At 33.4% G+C, this 20,466-nt stretch overlaps 1 protein-coding gene across 6 annotated transcripts in view; it reads right to left on the bottom strand.

Annotated features, from left to right (window-relative positions):
• Window positions 1–20,466, bottom strand: part of TBCK (TBC1 domain containing kinase) — a 225,809-nt gene that overhangs the window by 98,082 nt on the left and 107,261 nt on the right. For all 6 annotated transcript variants that reach the window (XM_042935749.1, XM_042935748.1, XM_042935751.1 and 3 more), the window contains one exon: window positions 12,529–12,614. In XM_042935749.1, the coding sequence (XP_042791683.1) occupies window positions 12,529–12,614 (86 nt within the window). The remainder of the gene's footprint in view (window positions 1–12,528; window positions 12,615–20,466) is intronic.

Below are 20,466 nucleotides of genomic sequence, written 5' to 3'. Positions count from 1 at the left end.
CGCCCCTCTAGTTGATTTTCTTAATCTATCTTCTTATTAGCATACTATATTTTCTTTTAATCTCAAGTCAGAAGTATTTTTACATTTAAGTTACCATAAGCCACCACTGTAAAATACATTTTCACCATTAGTTTTATGTCTCACAGTGACGCTCTGCTTAAGGGAAATTAATATTTAGCCACTCAAGAAAGAATGCTCGAAAATCAGCAGGTTTTTATTGTTGTTTAGCAGCAGTAGAGACTCTAAAATATTTTCTTGAAACCCTAGACTTTGTGATCTGGTAGTTATATATCTCTTTAAACCTTTAGGATAGCCGTGAAGATTAGTTAATGGATCCAAAAGACCTGGCAGAGAACATATCGGACATCAGTATAGGAAACATAATGATCATTATTAAGTCCAGAAGCTTTTGCAATAAAAAAGTATTTCTAACAGCCCAAAAGTCTGGGGTCTTATGAGACTATCTAAAAAAAGATACACACATTATGGAATAAGGAGGGTAGGAGTGGAAGGTAGAGAGAAGAGAACCCTAAGCACTGGGAACTGCGTATGTTTTACAGGTAGACTCAATAAAGATAAGGCTAAAGTATTTACACTCCTGCTGGTTCTCAGAATCAACATTCCTCAATCCCATGAAGCTACTTTTGAGCTCACAAAATTTCAAATATTCTTACATCAATTCTTTTTCTTCTACTTTCCAAATTTTACAGCATCTTATATTTTGTCTATGTCTGACTTACTATTGTCCTCTTAGCTACAGATAGTATAACAAGGCTTGCTACAAAAGAAAATTCTTTAAAGATGCTCCATAAGATTTGTATTGTTCCACTGTGCCACTCATTTTCAAAAGACTATTATCTTTTTCAACAATGAAGAAAAATGATGCCTTATGCTAAATCAGGATAAATTCAGTGGAATGGGAAAGTCAGTGGAATGGGAAAGGGTATCACATAAAAAAAATATGTAGTAAAAGCAAAAGCAGTACTAAACAACTCTCATTTAACAGTACTCCCCATCTTCTATCTTTTTAGAACTGTGGGCAAATACCTTCTGATACAGAACCTACCTTCATTTCCATAACTACCATTATGACAGAACAAGAGTGAGGAGAAAAAAATTATAAATCTATAAGATAACAGGATTCACAAAACAACTCTTTAGGATATATTAAACAGAAAACAATGTATTCTGATATTTTTGTGAACCAGTAACCTTTATTTTTTTAAAATGTTTATTTATTTTTGAGAGAGAGCACATGGGGGGGGGGAGGGGCAGAAAGAGAGGGAGACAGAATCCGAAGCAGGGTCTGCACAAAGCCTGAGGTGGGGCTCCAACTCAGGAACCCTGAGATCATGACCTGAGCAAAATTCGGATGTTTAACCGACTGAACCACCCAGGTGCACCTAATTTCAGATTATTCCAGAAGAACAGAACTTTCTGTGATGAAGGAAATATTCTACAGTTGTTTTAAAAAAAGTTTTGTAAAGCCTCAAATACTTATACCCCCAATATTACATGATAAACATTACTCTTGATATATTTCTGTGTATTTATAACTAAAATTTTAAATATTTATAGTAGAACTGGATATTACACTTGCTATTTTGTGAAGTGTTATATATAATTATACTTAAACTGAAGAAAAAATAGGAGTAAAACAGAACATTTGCTACTTTATTTACCATAAGAGACAATAGTTTCTAAAGATCCAGTTAAAATTGATTAAAAAAGGAACAGGAAAACTTCAGGCTGAAGTATTACCTACTGATTATGTTTTGAAAGATTACAATATTATTACACTTATACTCTCTATCCCTTCTCTGACTTCCAATACATCAAATTTTATTTTTTAAATTTTTTCATTTTTAAAAAATTTGTTAAATGAAATTAATTGTAAAATTGGAGTCCATACAACACCCAGGGCTCATCCCAACACAATACCTCAAGTTTTATATACTAGTTTATATTATTAAAGTTTACAACATCTAAATTCTATATTGTTACATAACTAACATAGTTGTTAAGTATTAATTCTATATTTAACTGGAGTAACTAGTTCCTTAGGTTCCTAGTTTTATTCAACTCTTTTTTGTTTGGATTTTATCATCTATATTTATTTTCGTTTCTCTAAAAGAAGCTCATGGGGGTTGTACTTCCTAAAATTCTTGGATGCTTAAGAATGCATATGCTCTATACCTAAAACCAATGGAACGTTTTGTGTCAACTATACTAAAATAATTTTGAACAATGCATGTTTGCTACATTTATGTTTGAAGGATAACTTGGTTTTTACCCAATTGCTCAGTCAACTTTTGTTCTCTTGAAATTTTATACACAATTTTCTATAAGTGTTGCTGTGAAATTTTACCTGAAATTCTCTTTGCAGTATACTGAAGTATACTTATCCTTCTCCACCTTATCCTGTATGATTTCCTGAAAACTATGTTATGTCATTGAGTGGGTTTATACTTTCATTCTAGTTTTCACTATTTTAATAAGATTATTATTAATATAATATTCTCAAATTTTTCTGGGCTTAATCAGTTCACTTTTTATCTCCTTTTGTTAATCTATATTTTTTGAGTTTTTAATTCTCTTCATTGAGCTCATTTTTATTTTATTTTTAAGTTTTTATTTAAGTCTAGTTAACATACAGTGTAATATTAGCTTCAGATGGCTCATTTTAAAAGTGAGATCATGTTGTCTGTTATTTATGTAAGATAAGAGAAGACTTTTTGTTTCTGTTTTTATAAGTGATTCTTTAATTTCTTTTCTGCTTTCTCTTTCTCTCTGTCTTTTCATTAGTTATCTTCAAATGGCTCCAACTTGCTATTAAAGAGTAAGTGTTAGTATGGTGGAGGGGCAGAAGTTAGAGAGGGCAGTTCATAACCTCCATCCAAAACTGTTACCTACATTATATCTCATTAGCCCTCAGCAATTCAAACTGTGAGGACTGGTATTTCATTACTTTTAAAGAAGAAAGAATAAAGAGAAAATTTACTTATATTTTAAAAAAATAGATTAAAATTCCTTCTATCTTACAATTATATGAATCTTTTGGATCCTTTTATAAATCTATGACACACTACTGAAATGTCAGTGATCTTATTCTTCTTATATCATGAAATATTTTGTTCTTTTATCAAAGTAGGAACTCATCACTCATCAATTATTCCCAACTATGCTTAAAAAAGACAAAAGCAAAAGAAAACAGAAAAATGATGGAATCACCTAAAAGGATGGTAAAATATTAAAATAAATCATTGCTATTACCATTTTCATTTTTCCTATTGCATCATCCAAAGTATTACATCATGTTTTGAAAACATACAAAATGCATGGAGATAATATCATTATAATTTTTTTTAAGTTTTCAATGAACACAATTGAGAATTCAGAATTTCTCATTTTCCACCATTACAAAGAGAAAAAAAAAACTGATAGAGAGGATAATGTTTCACAATTATTAGACCAATCAGAAGATTTGTAGTAGTATTAGAGACTCTAGTGAAATGGTAACACTGGCTATATAGTGAAATTTCAAACTGTGAGTGCTCAGATGATGATATCTTAGATGAATTTTCTCAAACACAGGAATCAGAGTAAACAATACATTAGCCTTTCAGTGAAAAGGACCTCATTATACAATATTCTGCAACATAAATATGGATCATTCTATTTTGCTAAAAAGATATGTGAGAGCAATATTTAATTTTTAAAATATTTCTGCACCAAAATTTCATACAACTTGAGTGGGTAAATGCTGAAGATAGAGATGTGTTTACAAAATGATGGGAAGGAAAAATAATTAGAAAAAAATCATTACATTTATCAATCTAATTTGTGTTCATAATATCTAAAATGAAAATATTTTGCAATTATTAAAAAATATAACTGTTCTCCAACAAAGTTAGAGGCCTATGTTTTGTTTTCATAATTGTGTTTTAGTTATATTACTATGTTTTGCAAGTAATCCATGATTGTGTTTTAAACATGCAGGTATGAGAAGAACCAGAAATAAGCTAGAATCTACTAGATTCTATATATTTTTTTGCTATGTCTTTATTCCACTCCTATAGATTATTACAAAATGACTTAAACATATAAAAATAATGAAAAAGGTCCATTGGACTCAGATGGTGACTGGTTTTCTTTCCCTTCTACACAAAAGGTTATATTAGTTATATTACTATGTTTTGCAAGTAATGAATTCCCTAATACTAAAAAAAAAGGAAAGGAGCGCCTGGGTGGCTCAGCCGGTTAAGCGTCCGACTTCGGCTCAGGTCATGATCTCACGGTTCGTGAGTTCAAGCCCCGAATCGGGCTCTGTGCTGATGGCTCAGAGCCTGGAGCCTGTTTCGGAATCTGTGTCTCCCTCTCTCTCTGACCCTCCCCTGTTCATGCTCTGTCTCTCTCTGTCTCAAAAATAAATAAACATTAACAAAAAAAAAATATTAAAAAATAAAAAAATAAATTAAAAAAAAGGAAAAAGCAAATAAAAAAATAAGTATCAAATCTTTCTCTACTTTTCCTTGACTTACAAATATTTAACTGAAAAACCATAAAGTTGAAATTAGCAGTAAAATCAGTTGGACAATTTAATGGTTCTGAGATCCACAGTATCATTTAGGGAAGGATTAGGTACTTCTCAATTCCAGAGTGACTTTCAATTATTTCATTGAGTACTGAAAAACTTTTTAAATTTTTCAAACAAAATTAATTTATCTTCAGTAAAAGACTTTAACACATGTCATGTAGCTCTTTCTGGGAGATAGAAAAACACCTTAAAAATCAAGCAAATGAAAAAGGTTAATATTCAAAGTGGTGAGTGGCAATCTCATCAAGACAGATGAACAAGAAAGTCTTTTTTTTTTTTTTAATGTTTTTAATGTTTATTTATTTCTGAGAGAGATAGACAGAGCACGAGCAGGGGAGGAGCAGAGAGAGAATGACACACAGAATCCAAAGCAGGCTCCAGGCTCTGAGATGTCAGCACAGAGCCCCACGTGGGGCTTGAACTCACTAGAGGTGAGATCATGGCCTGAGCCCAAGTCGGATGCTTAACCAACTGTCACCCAGGCACCCCCGAAGAAGAAAGCATTTATTGTTATTAGTATCATGTTGCCTTTGGCAAAGTATTCACTAACTGATGCAGCAAAATAATATATCTAGTATGCTTTTAATAACATGCTTTTCTAAATGTAAATCATACTAATATAACCAAAGAAATAGGACGTAATCAGGCTCTAACACTAAGTAGAACAAGAACACCAATAATGGCTAACTCCTTAACACTGTGTACCTGAAAGAATACTGAACAGCTTATATGTATCATTTAATCATAATAATGATCCTTTCAGGTAAGATTTGTTATAATCAACATTAACAGTAATAGGACTGTGGATAAGAAACTAACTTAAGTATTTAGCTAGTAAGTTGAAGAGTCAGGATTAGAACCCTGGCACATTTGACACCAGTGTCTGAGTGCTTTCTCTCTATACCGGTTTTCTCAAATTGTGGTCACAGACCCCTGGGGACCTTCAAGACTCTTCAGGGATCTACATATCCCAAGCTGTTTTCAAAATAATACTAGGGTATTTCTTACTCTTTAATATTTGTGTTAATGGTGCAAAGACACAGGTAGATAAAACTTATTACAAATCAAGGTAGTGGCACTAAAGTGTAATAGTGTAATAGTCATATTATTGTGAAGGATTAAAATTAGTAATTTTAAGTATCTTTTTAAATGTTTCATGAGACAAAATAGGAAGTATGCATAAAACACTTATATTGTGTACTGAAGTGTATGGATTGTGTTGAGAAAAAGCAGTTGGGCAACAGTTTGAGCTGTGAGTCAATGCAAATGCCTTTTTTTCCCCCCCCAAGAATACCATTTTTTTCCCCTTGCAAGCATGACATATAAACAACTATTTTTTCTAGGCTTTCATATTAGGCAGATATTTCTCAAAAATAAATGAAGTGAGCCTCTCACTTTAAGAAAATATTCTTGAATATTTTCAGGTGAATATTAGAATTTTAGAAAACTTGTATCTGCCACTGTGAGCCTGGCAGCCTCCCAATATTTAACAATTTTTGGTTGTTGTGAGATCAATGGTTTTTATATATATATATATATATATATATATATATATATATATATATATATTATTTTTTTAAATATGAAATTTATTGTCAAATTGGTTTCCATACAACACCTAGTGCTCATCCCAACAGGTGCCCTCTTCAATACCCATCACCCACTTTCCCCATCCTTCTACCCTCCATCAACCCTCAGTTTATTCTAAGAGAAAAAAAAAAAAAAAGAGAGAGGGAGGGAGCCAAACCATAAGAGACTCTTAGAAACTGAGAGATCAATGGTTATATTAATGAACGTGATTTTTTTTATGTTATATAATGAAATGTTTCATAGTTGAAACATTTATTGAACCAATATTTTAAATGACCAACACATGATATTACAAAATCACGTGTGGGTAAAAAGAGCCACTCAAAGTGCAAGATAGACTGATTGATTTGAATCGAACAGAGTATGCAAAGTTCATTGGTATGGTTTTAGATTGTATATTGCAACTAAGCTTTAAGAAACCACCATGGTCCAAAAAGGCCCTTTGCCAACTACGTGTCTGTGTAAGTCCAAATTTTCTTCATACCCTTCAACCAAAACAATGATTCACAACAGATTGATTTCAAAAGCAGATATGGGACTATAGCTTTCTTCTATTATGTAGAAACTCCAAAAATATAAAATAATACCACTCCATTATTTTTTGGGAAAAAATTATTTTTCAGAAAAATATGCTATTGTGCTTAACATGTAGTAGTTTTGCTGTCATTTTTAAATAAATTAATACATAAACATATATTTTTTAAATGTTAATTTATTTTGACAGAGCATGAGTGAGCAGGGGAGGGGCAGAGACAGGGAGTCAGAGGATCCGAAGTAGACTCTGTGCTGACAGCAGAGAGCCCAATGCGGGGCTCAAACTCACTAACCCTGAGATCATGATCTGAGCTGAAGTCAGATGCTTAACCGACTGAGCCACCCGGGCACCCTAATACATAAATATTTTTTAAATGTCTTTAAATATTTATATATGTAACCAACATAGATTAAAAACTCTTTGATATCTTTGTTCCTTAAAGAGGTCTCAAGACCAGAAAGTTTGAAAACCGGTGTATTAACACTACACCTCCTTTCACTTGTCCTTCAACCAGTGTAAGGATACATTAGATTGGCAACAGAGTTGGGGGAGATTCAAGTGAGGATTTACTAAATAGAGAAGCTTGCTGGATATTTAACTTATGTGTATGTGTTCTTAGCAAGAAGGCACCAAAATATAAATTTATCATTGCCTGTGAAATTAATAAGTCTTTAATTTCTAAGATGTGGGCCATTTCTGAAAGGTAGTTAAGCTCTATTGGGAGAAAGATAGCTCAATAAGCCATTGTATTCAGCCTTAATGAATCCAAGGTCAGTAGAATAGGGCTAAAACTAATATTGTGGACATTATAGCACTAGCCAGACAAAAGGACACAGGCTAGCATTTTGCAGATGGACTAGAGCAGGTCAGTGGGGACTCTTGTTACAGGAAATTCTAAATAAGGTGCACTTCCCTAATTTATCCTGTAACCACATCTTGATAAAATCTAAAAAGCTCATTACCAGCAGTCTCTGCTTTAGATTAGAATTTAAATTTCTTTCTGTAACACTAACAATATGGAGACCCGGAATAAGTGAACAGACAAAACAAATAAACAAATAAGTAAATATTTCTAACAATCCTTTTACACTTTATGTTAGTATAAATTCAGTTGGATATAAATTTTGAAAAGGAAGGAGAAAATCAGTAGCTGTATAAGCATCCATTAAGACTATATAAGCAGTTAAATGACAATGGTTTGGCTAGCATACTTGCTTATCACCGAATTTGTTAGCTTTATCTTTAGCAGTGACAGTAGGTTCAAAAGGCACATATAGGCACATACAGCCCTTATCATTTCTACTAATGGCCACCTGACAACTTTTCATAATTTGCAAGCTGAATGCTATTCATAGTGTTTCAGAAAAAGTTTCCTTAAGAACGAAGAAACATACTTTCCTGTTCTCATTTCAAAGGCCTGGTATATTTTCAGAAGCAGAAACATACACCAAGAAAAAATGATAAAAATCACCCTACCCCGATTTTGCCAAATACACATTACTTACCCTATTTATATGTAAATCACGTAACCACCACGACGTACATAATCTAAGCATCACATCAGTGCACACTATTCCTAACTATTCAAGCTCCAGCAGTGCTCAATATTCAGAGTTCTGTGACCCACAGCAAATGGCAAGAAGCCAGAAATCACAATCTTTTCTGCAATGGGAGCCTGCATTTCAATGACAGAAGATTAATGAGGGCTTCTTTTGATAGGATTAGTTATTGAGCGGGCAACTCAGTTTGGGATATTATTACAAAAGTGCCCACCCTTGCCCTTGATGAACTTCACCTCTATTATTAGAGGTGCAGAAAGTCACCAAAGCAATTATTTTAAAGGTGGAAAACCGAAGACAGTAAGTCAAGGGAAAAAAAAAACCCAAAAAACAAAAATGCTGTACAAACTAATGAAAAATAACTAAAAATTAGTTTGCTAATAGAACTCCATCAATTAATAAAGAAAAATGTTAGAAAAATTCTCCATTTCAATCACACACCTTCCACCACTCTTCACTGTCAACAATCTCTACATTAAAAATATCAAATCTGTTTTCAAAATTAAATTTAAAAACAGTCTTAACATTTTGATGTTATCTACAGACTTGAGAAACAGGCCAACAAAATACAACAAAACAAAGAACAAGATAAGAGATCAAAAAACAATCTTCTGTTAACATCTTAACTTTGTTGAATACCTTTCATTTTGCTTGTTCTCTGAGACAAGAAAATAGTTGCAGAAAAGCAAATTTTCTCCAGGTTAAGCTATATTCTCTTTCCCTCATTTCTCTTTGTTTACCCCAGGATTCCCAATAGTGAAAGAACCATGCTTTGGAGGGTGTTTGGAAATATATGCAGAGTCATTTTTCAGAAATACATGCAAGCATTTAATTGTCACCATGATTAGGGGATTACTACAGGCAATCAGTGGCTGGGGGCCAGTGAGGCTCAGCATTTGCCAGGTACTAGATATTCTCATCATACAAGAAACTGTCCCTCATCCCACATGACTTATGAATATCTCCTAAGGTTAATCACAGTACATGTATAAATCCATATTATTTCATTAAAATGCTAGTATTAAGGAGTTTTTGTAAGAAATTACACAAAAATGCCCCACTAAGATGGGGTCATAATAAAGAGGGAAGCATAAATCAAAGATATCATATATAAATTATTGAATTATTGAATAATTAACTCAACCCATGTAGCAGTGCATTTAACAAACACCAATGTACTCTCCACTCAGAGTTAAGATATTATTTAACAGATAATAACACTTTGTGACAACTGCTTTGGAAAGTATTAAAATAAAAAAAAAATACATTATCAGTAGAATGGAAAGCTACTTTGTACCACCATTCCTCAATTCTAATTTTCTCTTTTTTAAATATTATGTTTTATACTTTCTGTAACTTCTGCAAAAATTCCTTCCTAGGTGTAAATAATAAATATGACACTCCATATTTAGGTCTTTTAGTCAATCTAGAACTTATTTTTACATATGGTGTGAGGTCAGCTTTGATTCCCACCTTCCCTCCATATAGTTACCCAATTGTATCAGGTCCATTTATTCAATAATCCATTCTTTTCTAATTGATTTATAGAGGCATCTCTGTCAAAATCTATTTATGGGTGGGTCTGTTTTGTGTTTTCTGTTTTAGTAGTTTATATTAATATCACTGCATTAGTATTCTTTTGGTTAATATGTGCCTGACTTATGTTTTTTATCTCCTTTTTTGACCAATACCCTTAAATTTTTATCTCTTATAAATAGCATATAGATGGATGTTTTAAAATATCTGAACAATTCCTTTATTAGGCAATCTAATTAATTTATATTCTTTCTATGGTCTTTCTATTTTTTACAGGATTGGTTGACTTTTCTTTGCCTCCCCCCGAAATTGGTTTGAAGTTATACATTCTTTTTCTATTCTCTTAGTGATTATCATTAAAATTTTAATATGCATTCTCTACTTCTGCATTTCTTGTGAGTGGAAACACTGGCTGTCCTTTGTTCTGGATTATATTTTCCAAGGCTGTTTTCATACAAACATATTAGAAAATGTATGTATGGTTAGAAAACCAACACAAATATGCTAATGCTCCTGCTGCTTGCTGTGCTATGAGTAACAATGTTCCTTGTCTCTGACCCAGGAGTCTTGAGTTTCTTGCCACCACCCATGAAACAGTACCAGGCTCAGTTATTAGCTTTTATGTAAAGTGAAATCATATCCCAGATATGAAAAGATCACTGACTTAATATATAACGAGTATATTTATTTTCCTCTCCTATAAGGCAAAAACATTATAATACTTTTAAGCTGAGTTCTCACCTGCTCTTATCTTTGATATTATTGTTGGCTAACATTTTATTCCCATCTGGCTAAATTGACTTTATGTATAAATATTAAATAGTCATTGTTTAATTACATTTATAAACTAGTGAGGATTAGATGAGTAGTTTAAATAGGATGGAACGGTGCTTGCACACAGTAAGTACATAATATATGTTCGCATTATTACATTTTAACAATGTTTTTTGCTCACCTTCCTCAGACCATACTCATTTAAAGTTCAATTTTCCTAATTAAAGCAAATATAAATTATATATTCTTTTTTGTGAGTCCTTTCTTAATACTGTCTATATTTATAGTATGTCTAAAACTTTCATCAGGCTTTCTTTGTAATTCCATACATATTTTTCTGCATAAATGTTTTTTGTCAATCTACAACACTGCCTGAACCAATGTCATTTTCTGCTTACTACTGAGCACAATTAGGTGCTTTCAAGAGAGGTCTTTGAAAATAATTATCCCTTCTTTTAGTCTGTGTCTTAACCATTAGTATTTTTTCCCTCAAATATTACCAACTCAGCAGTCAGCTCTTCTATAATTTCTTCATCTCCAGCCATAATATTTAATGTAGTTTTGTCTTATATCTCCCAAACGTGAAACAAGAAAGGTGGGGTTATATAAAATGAATACTTAATATGATACTATGTATACTGGTTAATTTTTTATAAGGTCTTTTATCTCCATATAATTATAGGGCTTGTCCTTATTTTGTCTATTTTATAATTTGTATATGTTCTTTTTTGGAGGATTCATTGAATAAACCATACACTCAAATAAAAGGTATTATTACTCCAGAAACCTAGAAGCAAATGACACCATAAATGTTAAGAATGGCTGCCATAGGCCTGATCACATCACAGACTTATATATAGCACAATACAAAGAGCAATGAACTAGGAGTAAGTATACCTATGTTTTAGTCTCTATTCTCCCAATGGAAGATAAACCAGACTAGGGGCAGAGGCTTGTCAAATGATGTAAGGTAAAATTTTAGTTCTGTGACTAATTAGTTTTGTTATCTTCTCAAACACTGTATTTCTTATCAACTAAATGCTGAAATTATCTGCTTCATTCGCCTTGCAGGTTTGTTTTGAGAATCAAATGAAATAATGTTTACGAAAATATTTTTAAACTTCAAAGCACTCTGCAAGAATTTATACCATAAGTATTATTGTTAACACTTTAAATACATTAGTTCAATGTGCCAATATAAACATTTTTCACCTCTAATCTTAACATCAATATACTGGTCCCTGAATATAAGCCTCAAGGGGAAATGCATGATCAGGAAACAAAGAAAGTTAAGATGGAATAAAGAGATCTCTATCTCAGAAGTTTTTTTTTTTTTTTTTTTTTTTTTTTTTTTTTTTTTGAGGTTTATAAAAACCTATGATACTCTACTCCAAAAGACTATTAAAAGAGGTTTGATTCCATGTCACACACCACAGATGAGTAATAGGTTAAGCTACACCATGGCTAAACTTTAAGAGTCACTTCTGACTTCTGGGTTGACATGGACTATTAAGAAGCTAATGAAGTAAGCCAAAATCTGGCAAAGCTTCTTAGGTTAATATATGAAGAAAAACACAGAAGCAGCTACTTAAAAACTCACTGAAGTTCAAATTTCCTACTTCTTCAAAAGCAGCCTGAATATCATAAAATCCAAGTGAAAACCCTTACGGCAGTTTAATACAACACTCACACTAAAGGATTTTTCAAGACAACGTGATAGTGCCAAAAAAAAAATAAGATACTTTCCCTTTACTTAAAGTGAGAATATGGAAGGTAATCACCGAAACTTTACAACAGAAGGCTGCAATTAGTAGCAGTACTTAGTTTAGACATAAGGACTTCTTATGACAACACAACTTTAAAAACAGTACTCTTCTGTGCTACCAATTTCTGCTTTATTTTTTACCTCATGTTCTATTAATGTACCAAGTACTTACATCTGGAATAAATCCAATCTCATTGAGATGATTGCTCAGCTCTGGATCGTGGAAAGCAATCATCTGAGAGAACACAGTCAGATACTCTGAAATGACAATATAAAACAATCATCATTTTTACACAATATTTCAAAGACACTAAATTCATATAAATTACAGCTTTATTTACATTTTGAATGATATTTAAATTCTCTAGGAAGAAAATATACTTTAATAGGTAATTTTGTTTTATTACTTTAATCACTTCCTGCTAATTATTAAACATACCAAAAAGCTATGGCACAACTTATTTTCTGCCTTCTAAACTATCAGTTCATTTCTTGAATCATAGATTATACATAATGTCTTCCTATTAAATTCAACATACATTTTTCTCCAGCAATATTAAATCTGTCTTGATTTATTGTATATTCACGAAGTGGAAGAGATACTTAAATAAGGACCAACACTTAAAAAACATTTTTTTTTTTTATTTTAGAGGGAGAGAGAGAGAGCATGAGTGGGGTAGAGGGGCAGAGGGAGAGAGAGAGAGAGAGCATGAGTGCAGTAGAGAGGTAGGGGGAGACAGGGAGAATATCAAGCAGGCTCTACAATCAGTGCAGAGTCTGACATGGAACTCCATCCCATGATCCTGGAATCATGACCTGAGCTGAAATCAGGACTCAGATGCTCAACCCACTGAGTCACCAAGGTGCCCCAAGAACAACATTTTATAAGCAATCACGAGTAGAATAATTATGCTTCAAATCTGTTTATATATACAGATATAGGCATTTGTTCCAGTTCTAAATTATTTCCATCTAAGGCTCCATATTTGCCATATTTAGGAATAAGAATTAACAAATGTTAATCAGAAAATAGGCACACAGGGGGCACCTGGGTGGCTCAGCAGGTTAACCTTCAGACTCTTCATTTTGGTTCAGGTCGTGATCTTGTGGTTCATGGGAAACAACCCCACATCAGGCTCAGCAGTGACAGTGTAGAGCCTGCTTGGGATTCTCTCCCTCTCTCTGTGCCCCTCCCCCACTCTCTCTCTCAAAATAAATAAATAAATATACATAAAAAAACCAGGCACACAGTAGGCAATTAAAAATACTGCTGTTGATTTTAATCCTATTGTAATTCATAAAGTCCAGTTGAAATATAAAGAATATTTCCTTATTTTTTCCATTCTTTCAGCAAATTACTATTTTGTCAATTTACTTACTATGTTTTAACCTAAACAGGATTCTGGCAACGATCAACTCAAGGGCAAGTAAACCATATTTTTACTAAGTAAAAACACAAAATTAACACATATTTTAAGGAGTTCAACTTCTTTCTTCCCCCCTTTTTGAGATTAAAATGACAATAACTCTATAAAATGAGTAGAATGCTGCCTTACTTAAATCTAATGGTTACTGTGAAGATAAATGGTAATAAAAGACTGAATATGAATTATTTTTTCCAGTTAATAACAGAGGGCTGGGGAGATTTCATGACCTACTTAGGATTTTTCTCTAGTTTATGACATAGCCAGGTTCAGAATTTAGGCTTTCAGATACCTCGTGGTATGTTTTTTTCTGCTGTGCCAAAAAGGAGCATTATTTCAAAAGAGCACAAAAAATGTGAGTTGTAGGAATATTGGAGAATGTGGTAAGAAAAATTTCAGACTATCTGTATCTTTCTGAAGGAAGACAGACATTCACTACTTCCTAGGGATTCCCCTGGAAATGATATGGAAGATGCTGAGGAATTCAGTATGATGCTGGAATGAGACGTTCGTAATGAGCACACCCAGTGCTCATCCCAACAAGTGCCCTCCTTAATGCCCATCACCCATTTTCCCTCTCCCCCGCCACCGCCCCCCCCCCCCCCCCGTCCACCCTCAGATATCATATGTTTTCACTCATATGTGGATCTTGAGAAACTTAACAGAAGACCATGGCGGAAGGGAAGGAGAACAGTAGTTCTTTTAAAAAAAACAAGAACTATATAAAATTGCATTTTAAAACTCTGGTAAATTAATTATCAAAACTGTTTTCCTTTATCAAATAAAGGTCAATACTTGAACCACTAATACTACTATTTCTGAGCACTCCATATTCAAATCTACACTGTGGGGTACCTGGGTGACTCAGTCAGTTAAGCATCTGACTCTTGATTTCAGCTCAGGTCATGATATCATGTTTTGTGAGTCTGAGTCACTAATTGAGCTCTGCACTAAAAGCATGGAGTTTGCTTGGGATTCTCTCCTTCTCCCTCTTTCTCTCTCTGCCCCTCCCCCACGCATGCTTTCTCTCTCAAAATAAATAAGTAAACATTAAGAACAAAAACCCAGGGGCGCCTGGGTGGATCAGTCAGTTAAGCGTCCGACTTCGGCCCAGGTCATGATCTCACGTCCGTGAGTTCAAGCCCCGCGTCAGGTTCTGTGCTGACAGTGCAGAGCCTGGAGGCTGTTTCAGATTCTGTGTCTCCCTCTCTCTCTCTGACCCTCCCACATTCATGCTCTGTCTCTCTCTGTCTCAAAAATAAATAAACGTTAAAAAAAAAAAGAACAAAAACCCAAAAAACAAAAAACAAATCTACACTGTCATTAGGTGTCTATAAACATGACTGCTATATGGTGTCACATGATGAAATAAAGTACTTCCCATACCTTAAAAAAAATGACAATAACTCAATGAAAGTTTCCTCTTAACTTCAACTCCTTCCTTCCATAAAGTAGCAGATCGATTTTTCAAACCCATTATTGGGTTAAAATAACCTATAAAAATAATGTCTGATTTTTTTTTTAGTTCTTAAAGTACCGTATTTTTAATATTTCAAGAAATATTACTAAATCCTTGATAATCTGTTCGTATAAGTAGCCTTCCCCTCTCTTCCTCAATTAAAACTTTGCTTCTGTTGGGTATTATATGTAACTGATGAATCATTAAATTCTACTCCTGAAACTAATATTACACTATATAAATAAAAACTTGAAAAAAAACCCCAAAAAACCCCTGCTTCTAATGACCAATTCTAATGAATTTTATAATTATTTATCTGTAATCAATGATACATATTTTACAAAGAGGAGCATCAAGAAGGGCCACAAAGAAAAGATGAGGCAGTGCTGTATTCAATACCATGATAAAGCCAAACTTCAGATCTAATTTGAACTTCTACCCATGGCTTCTAGGTAAAGAATAGGTATTTGATTAATACTTTTCTTGATTTCATGTTTATTCTATACCAATAGCATTCATTCTATCTACACACTGTTTCATCTTTTCCTCTAAGAACAAGAAAGGCATAATTCACATGAGCTTCAAGAGTTACAGATTAAAGTGAAAACTCAGGTCAGACCCCAATACCCCAGGGAACTTCCAGGTTTAACTTTAAATTTTTTTTCTACTTCTAATTAGCAATAGTATGTTTACAGTCTTAGTTTACCCAGAAGCTAGAAGTATGCAATACCAATAATCATAAGCATTCAACAATATGTTCATGAAAGCACACAGCTATTAACTTTTAAAAAGCACATTTCATTAAAGAAATTTTTTAATGTTTATTTTTGAGAGAGAGAGATGGAATATGAGTGGGGGAGGGGCAGAGAGAGAGAGAATCTGAAGCAGGCTTCAGGCTCAGCTGTCAGCACAGAGCCCGACACAGGGCTTGAACCTATGAACTGTGAGATCATGACCTGAGCCAAAGTCAGATGCTTAATCGACTGAGCCACCCAGATGCCCCAAGCACATTTCATTTTAAACCAGAAAAACTGTGCCTCAAGAAATTCTCCATAGATATGCTCCAGTTTATTAAATATCATTCTTATCTGAACCTGATAAAAGATAATTATTATGTGGTATTACATGGTTAATTAAGGATCAGCTGAAGAAACCTAATCCATCATGAAAACATATTCCTTGCATTCTGCCAAATACCAATAGCTGGATTAATGATATGTGTTACAACTGCATATATATGTATAAAATACAAATATATATGTATTTTTTATAAAATACATACAAATAAATATGTATACATGTTTATATATTATTATGTACTATGTATTATCTCATATAGAAACGAAAGTCATAAGGTTGGCACAAACTGGTTGCTTGGGACAAGTTTTGGAACGAGATATACTATGGTTTGTTACATTTAGAAAAATTTCTTTAAAGGTGGGATATGATAGAACTGATGAAGTCAGCACTATGTGATATTTCAAGTTATTTAAAAAATGCACTTAAGGGGCGCTTGGGTGGCTCAGTCGGTTGGGCGTCCGACTGCGGCTCAGGTCATGATCTCACGATTTGTGGGTTCGAGCCCTGTGTCGGGCTCTGTGCTGACAGCTCAGAGCCTGGAGCCTGCTTTGGATTCTATGTCTCCTTCTATCTCTGTACCTCCCCCACCTGTGCTCTGTCTCTCTCTGTCTCTCAAAAAAAAAAAAAAAAAAAAAATGCACTTAAAAATTCCCGAGTAAGTTAAAAAAAAACTGAAGTGCATATGTCCTTTGATTTAGAAATCAACCTCAGAGAATTTAAGGGTAGTACAGAAAAACAGACCAGTAGTCAAAATAAAACAAAGAATTTCAAGGATATTACTGCTGACTCTTATAATGTTCATAAACATTCTAATTGTGATTTCTAATAATGAAGATATACATCTAGAGCCATAATATAACCCCCCTAAATAGTGTTTCCTAACTAATAGGTGATGTATGTAAGGCTAAATGTTATTCTTTAACATGAAAATCAAAATATTTACACAAATTCCCCCTAAACTTCAAGTGAAGATTCATGTTGCACTCCTGCCCCAAATCATGTCTAATAAAATTTTTTTTGTGTTTTAATGAAACTTTATACCTTTTATTTTTTGCAGTGACATATTAAATAAAATTCTTTTCCCTTTTAATCCCTCCAAATTAAAAATTATTATACCTTTCCTTTAAAACAGCTTAATTTATTACATACTTTTAAATGACAGTGTAAGGATTTCATATGACAGTATCATATTTTTGTGCAGCTGTTTATAAATAAGTCATGTTTGTTTTCAAAAACAATTTCATAAAATGGATACAGGATGAAATTTCAGAAAGTTTCCACACATGGATATCCTTATTTTTTCCTTTCTGACTAGTCTTTCTTCTTTCATTCTCTTAGCCAGGGTAAGGAAAGAAGAAGGATGATAGGGGACAGATTTAAAGCAAAAGATTTCCTCTGCTCACCTATCAAAAACGACATTCTCAGTTCTGTAACTATTTGTTATTTTCACTGCTCGTTTTACCTTGAAGATGGTTAAGTATAGATAAATTTGCAAAGAGTCATAAAACTCTTGGTTTCATTGGCAGTGAAATAACTTTGACTTCTTTTGAGTGCTGTGAGTCAGAATGTCACCAAATAAATTCATTTGGGCACATTTTAGTTGACAAATTAGATGATCTCCCATTACAAAGTTTGCTACTTGTAAAATTTGGCTTACTGCGTAAAGTCACAAGAACAAGTATCAACCTTTATGTGTATAAAGGAAGAGGTTTAAAAAAGGTTAAAAAAAAGAGAAAGATAATTTTTAGGGCTACATTTGTCAGCTATTTTTTGCATACATACCCTGCTCTGCTAAATCTACAAACAAACTCACTTAATGGTTTTCATATTTCTAGTAAAGGTAGAATATTTTCAGTCTCAGAAAAAAAATCTCTTTAGTCACATGATGCAAGACACTCTTGAAAATGGCAAGGCTGTATACTCAATGTATTTTCTACTATCTCCCGATATCCTATCATTAAAGCCATCCACGACAAAGATGTACATTCAACCCAAAATAAGAAATGCACCATTTTCCTAAATGCATAACACTTATACTGTAGTTACATATAAGGAGATTTATATTATACTCCTGTTTTTAGACCGTAACAGACTTTAGTCTATCTTCCTTCCTCCTTCTCTCCCCCAAAACTTATTGAATGTCTATGTGCAGTGTGACCATACATCGAAGTTTACGTGGGAGAGTCCCAGTTGCTGCCTTAGGCTCAGTGTCTGGTGCAGTTTAGTGTACCTTTTAACTATGAAAAAATATCCAATTTAGTTATATAACCACTGTGGCTATGTGTTGCACTACATTAAATGTTAGACATTACAGAGAAGAAGATAACATCCTTTCCCCCAAAGGATTTAGGAACATCTTACAGGTAAACAGAATACTGGGGAAATTTTCACCCAGTTTTATTTCCTAAGTTTATATGGCATTTCTGTATTCCTTTCCCTTTCTGATGTGTAGGAACCACATCTTCCAACTGGTCCAAGTATGAATATGCCTTAGTTTTATAAACAGTACAAGAATGTTTAACATCGTGGCAAAATTCCAATGGCTGTTTTGGTGAACAACACAGAGCAGGATAACTTCAAAGAACAGTAAAAGTTTATAGGCCAGTTTTCTGGGTTATTCCCTTCTTAAATGCAAAATGACATTAAAGTATAGTTAGGTTTTCCACAAAGGATGAGTTCCCATTCTTAATGATTAAATGGCTGCCTCTCTTCACTGGACTCAAGCTGCCTTTTTTTTCTCTTCAATAGCCTACATTATGTCTTTCCTGTGAGTTATAAGCCTGTTTTCCAATATCTCTGAAACTCAAACCAATCTATCCCTTTCAGATCCCTCCACCTTTTTCAATCCAACTGGTACTCTAAGGTTCTGAATCTAAGAGAAATTTTAGTAATCTTTAGTTAGAGGTCCAACCCTGAGTTGTTTAACCACTATTTTATTTTTAAAATCCTGTGTTGATACTTTATAACTCAATAGTAACACCACTGCGGATAATCTGATAGTGCCAAAAAAAAGTATGTCCCATTAGGCTAGAAGTAATTAAATTTTTAACCTTTTTAAAAATGTCTAGAGGTAACACATTATAGGACACATCATATGGTATACAATTAAGGAAAACAGGATGTCTTGACTAGATAACTTTTCTCTCTTCTTTAAGAGACAAAGCATTTTAGACTGTGATGAGTATGTAAATACTATATTTTATTAGAAATTTTTAAATAAAAATATTTCAAGTTCTATTAGTATATAATTATAGAAACAAATATTTTTTCCAAATAACATTTAAAGTTGCTATTGAATATAGAAACTTCTGGTTTCTGTAGGGGCAATAAAATGACTAAATGAATATGCAATTCTACAATTAGCTTTTGAATTGATTGGCTTTACATGATCTAAGGCTTTTCCAAAACTTGTGGGGAAAAAAGTGTTCATGTGTTACTTATGCCAATCAAAAATCAATGTTAATTTGAAGTTTAAAGCTTAAAATACCATCTAACAAAAGGGGAGGAGAGGACAAACCAAGAAGGAAAACACTAAAATGAGAGCTGGGTATTTCTAATTCCAAGCCTAAAATAAACATTTGGAAGAAAAATAAAGCATTGTTCTTCCATAAAATTTAGTAACCAATAATCAGTATACTGTTTCAGCTCCTTCTTTAGCTCTCTTTTGGAATTCAGGCATCAAATTTGACTACTCACTGTTTTTTCAACCCATTTTGGAACTTTTTACTGCAGTTCTCTTACATGTTCTCTGTCTTAAGAATATCTTTCTCCCAGGCTGCCTAGGTGGCTCAGTTAAGCATCCAACTTTGGCTCAGGTCATGATCTCTCAGCTTGTGGGTTCAAGCCCCGCGTCAGCTCTGTGCTGACAGCTCAGAGCCTGGAGCCTCCTTCAGATTCTGTGTGTGCCTGTCTCTGCCTCTCCCCCACTCACGCTCACATGCTCCCTCTCCCTCCTTCCCTCTCTCCCTCCTTCCCTCCTTCTCTCTCTCTCTCAAAAAAAAAAAGTATTAAAAAAATTAAAGAATATCTATCTCCCTTTTCACCAAGCAAGCTTCTACTCAGATTTCAAATTCATAAATAAATATCCCTCTTTAATGAAACTTTTCTAGACATGCTATCTCTTCCTTTTGCCACTAAAAAGAAGACA

Source organism: Panthera leo, chromosome B1 (assembly GCF_018350215.1).
Source record: "Panthera leo isolate Ple1 chromosome B1, P.leo_Ple1_pat1.1, whole genome shotgun sequence".
NCBI classification, from domain to species: domain Eukaryota; kingdom Metazoa; phylum Chordata; class Mammalia; order Carnivora; family Felidae; genus Panthera; species Panthera leo.
Note: the sequence above shows the minus strand (reverse complement) of the source record. Positions and strands in the feature narration are given on the sequence as shown.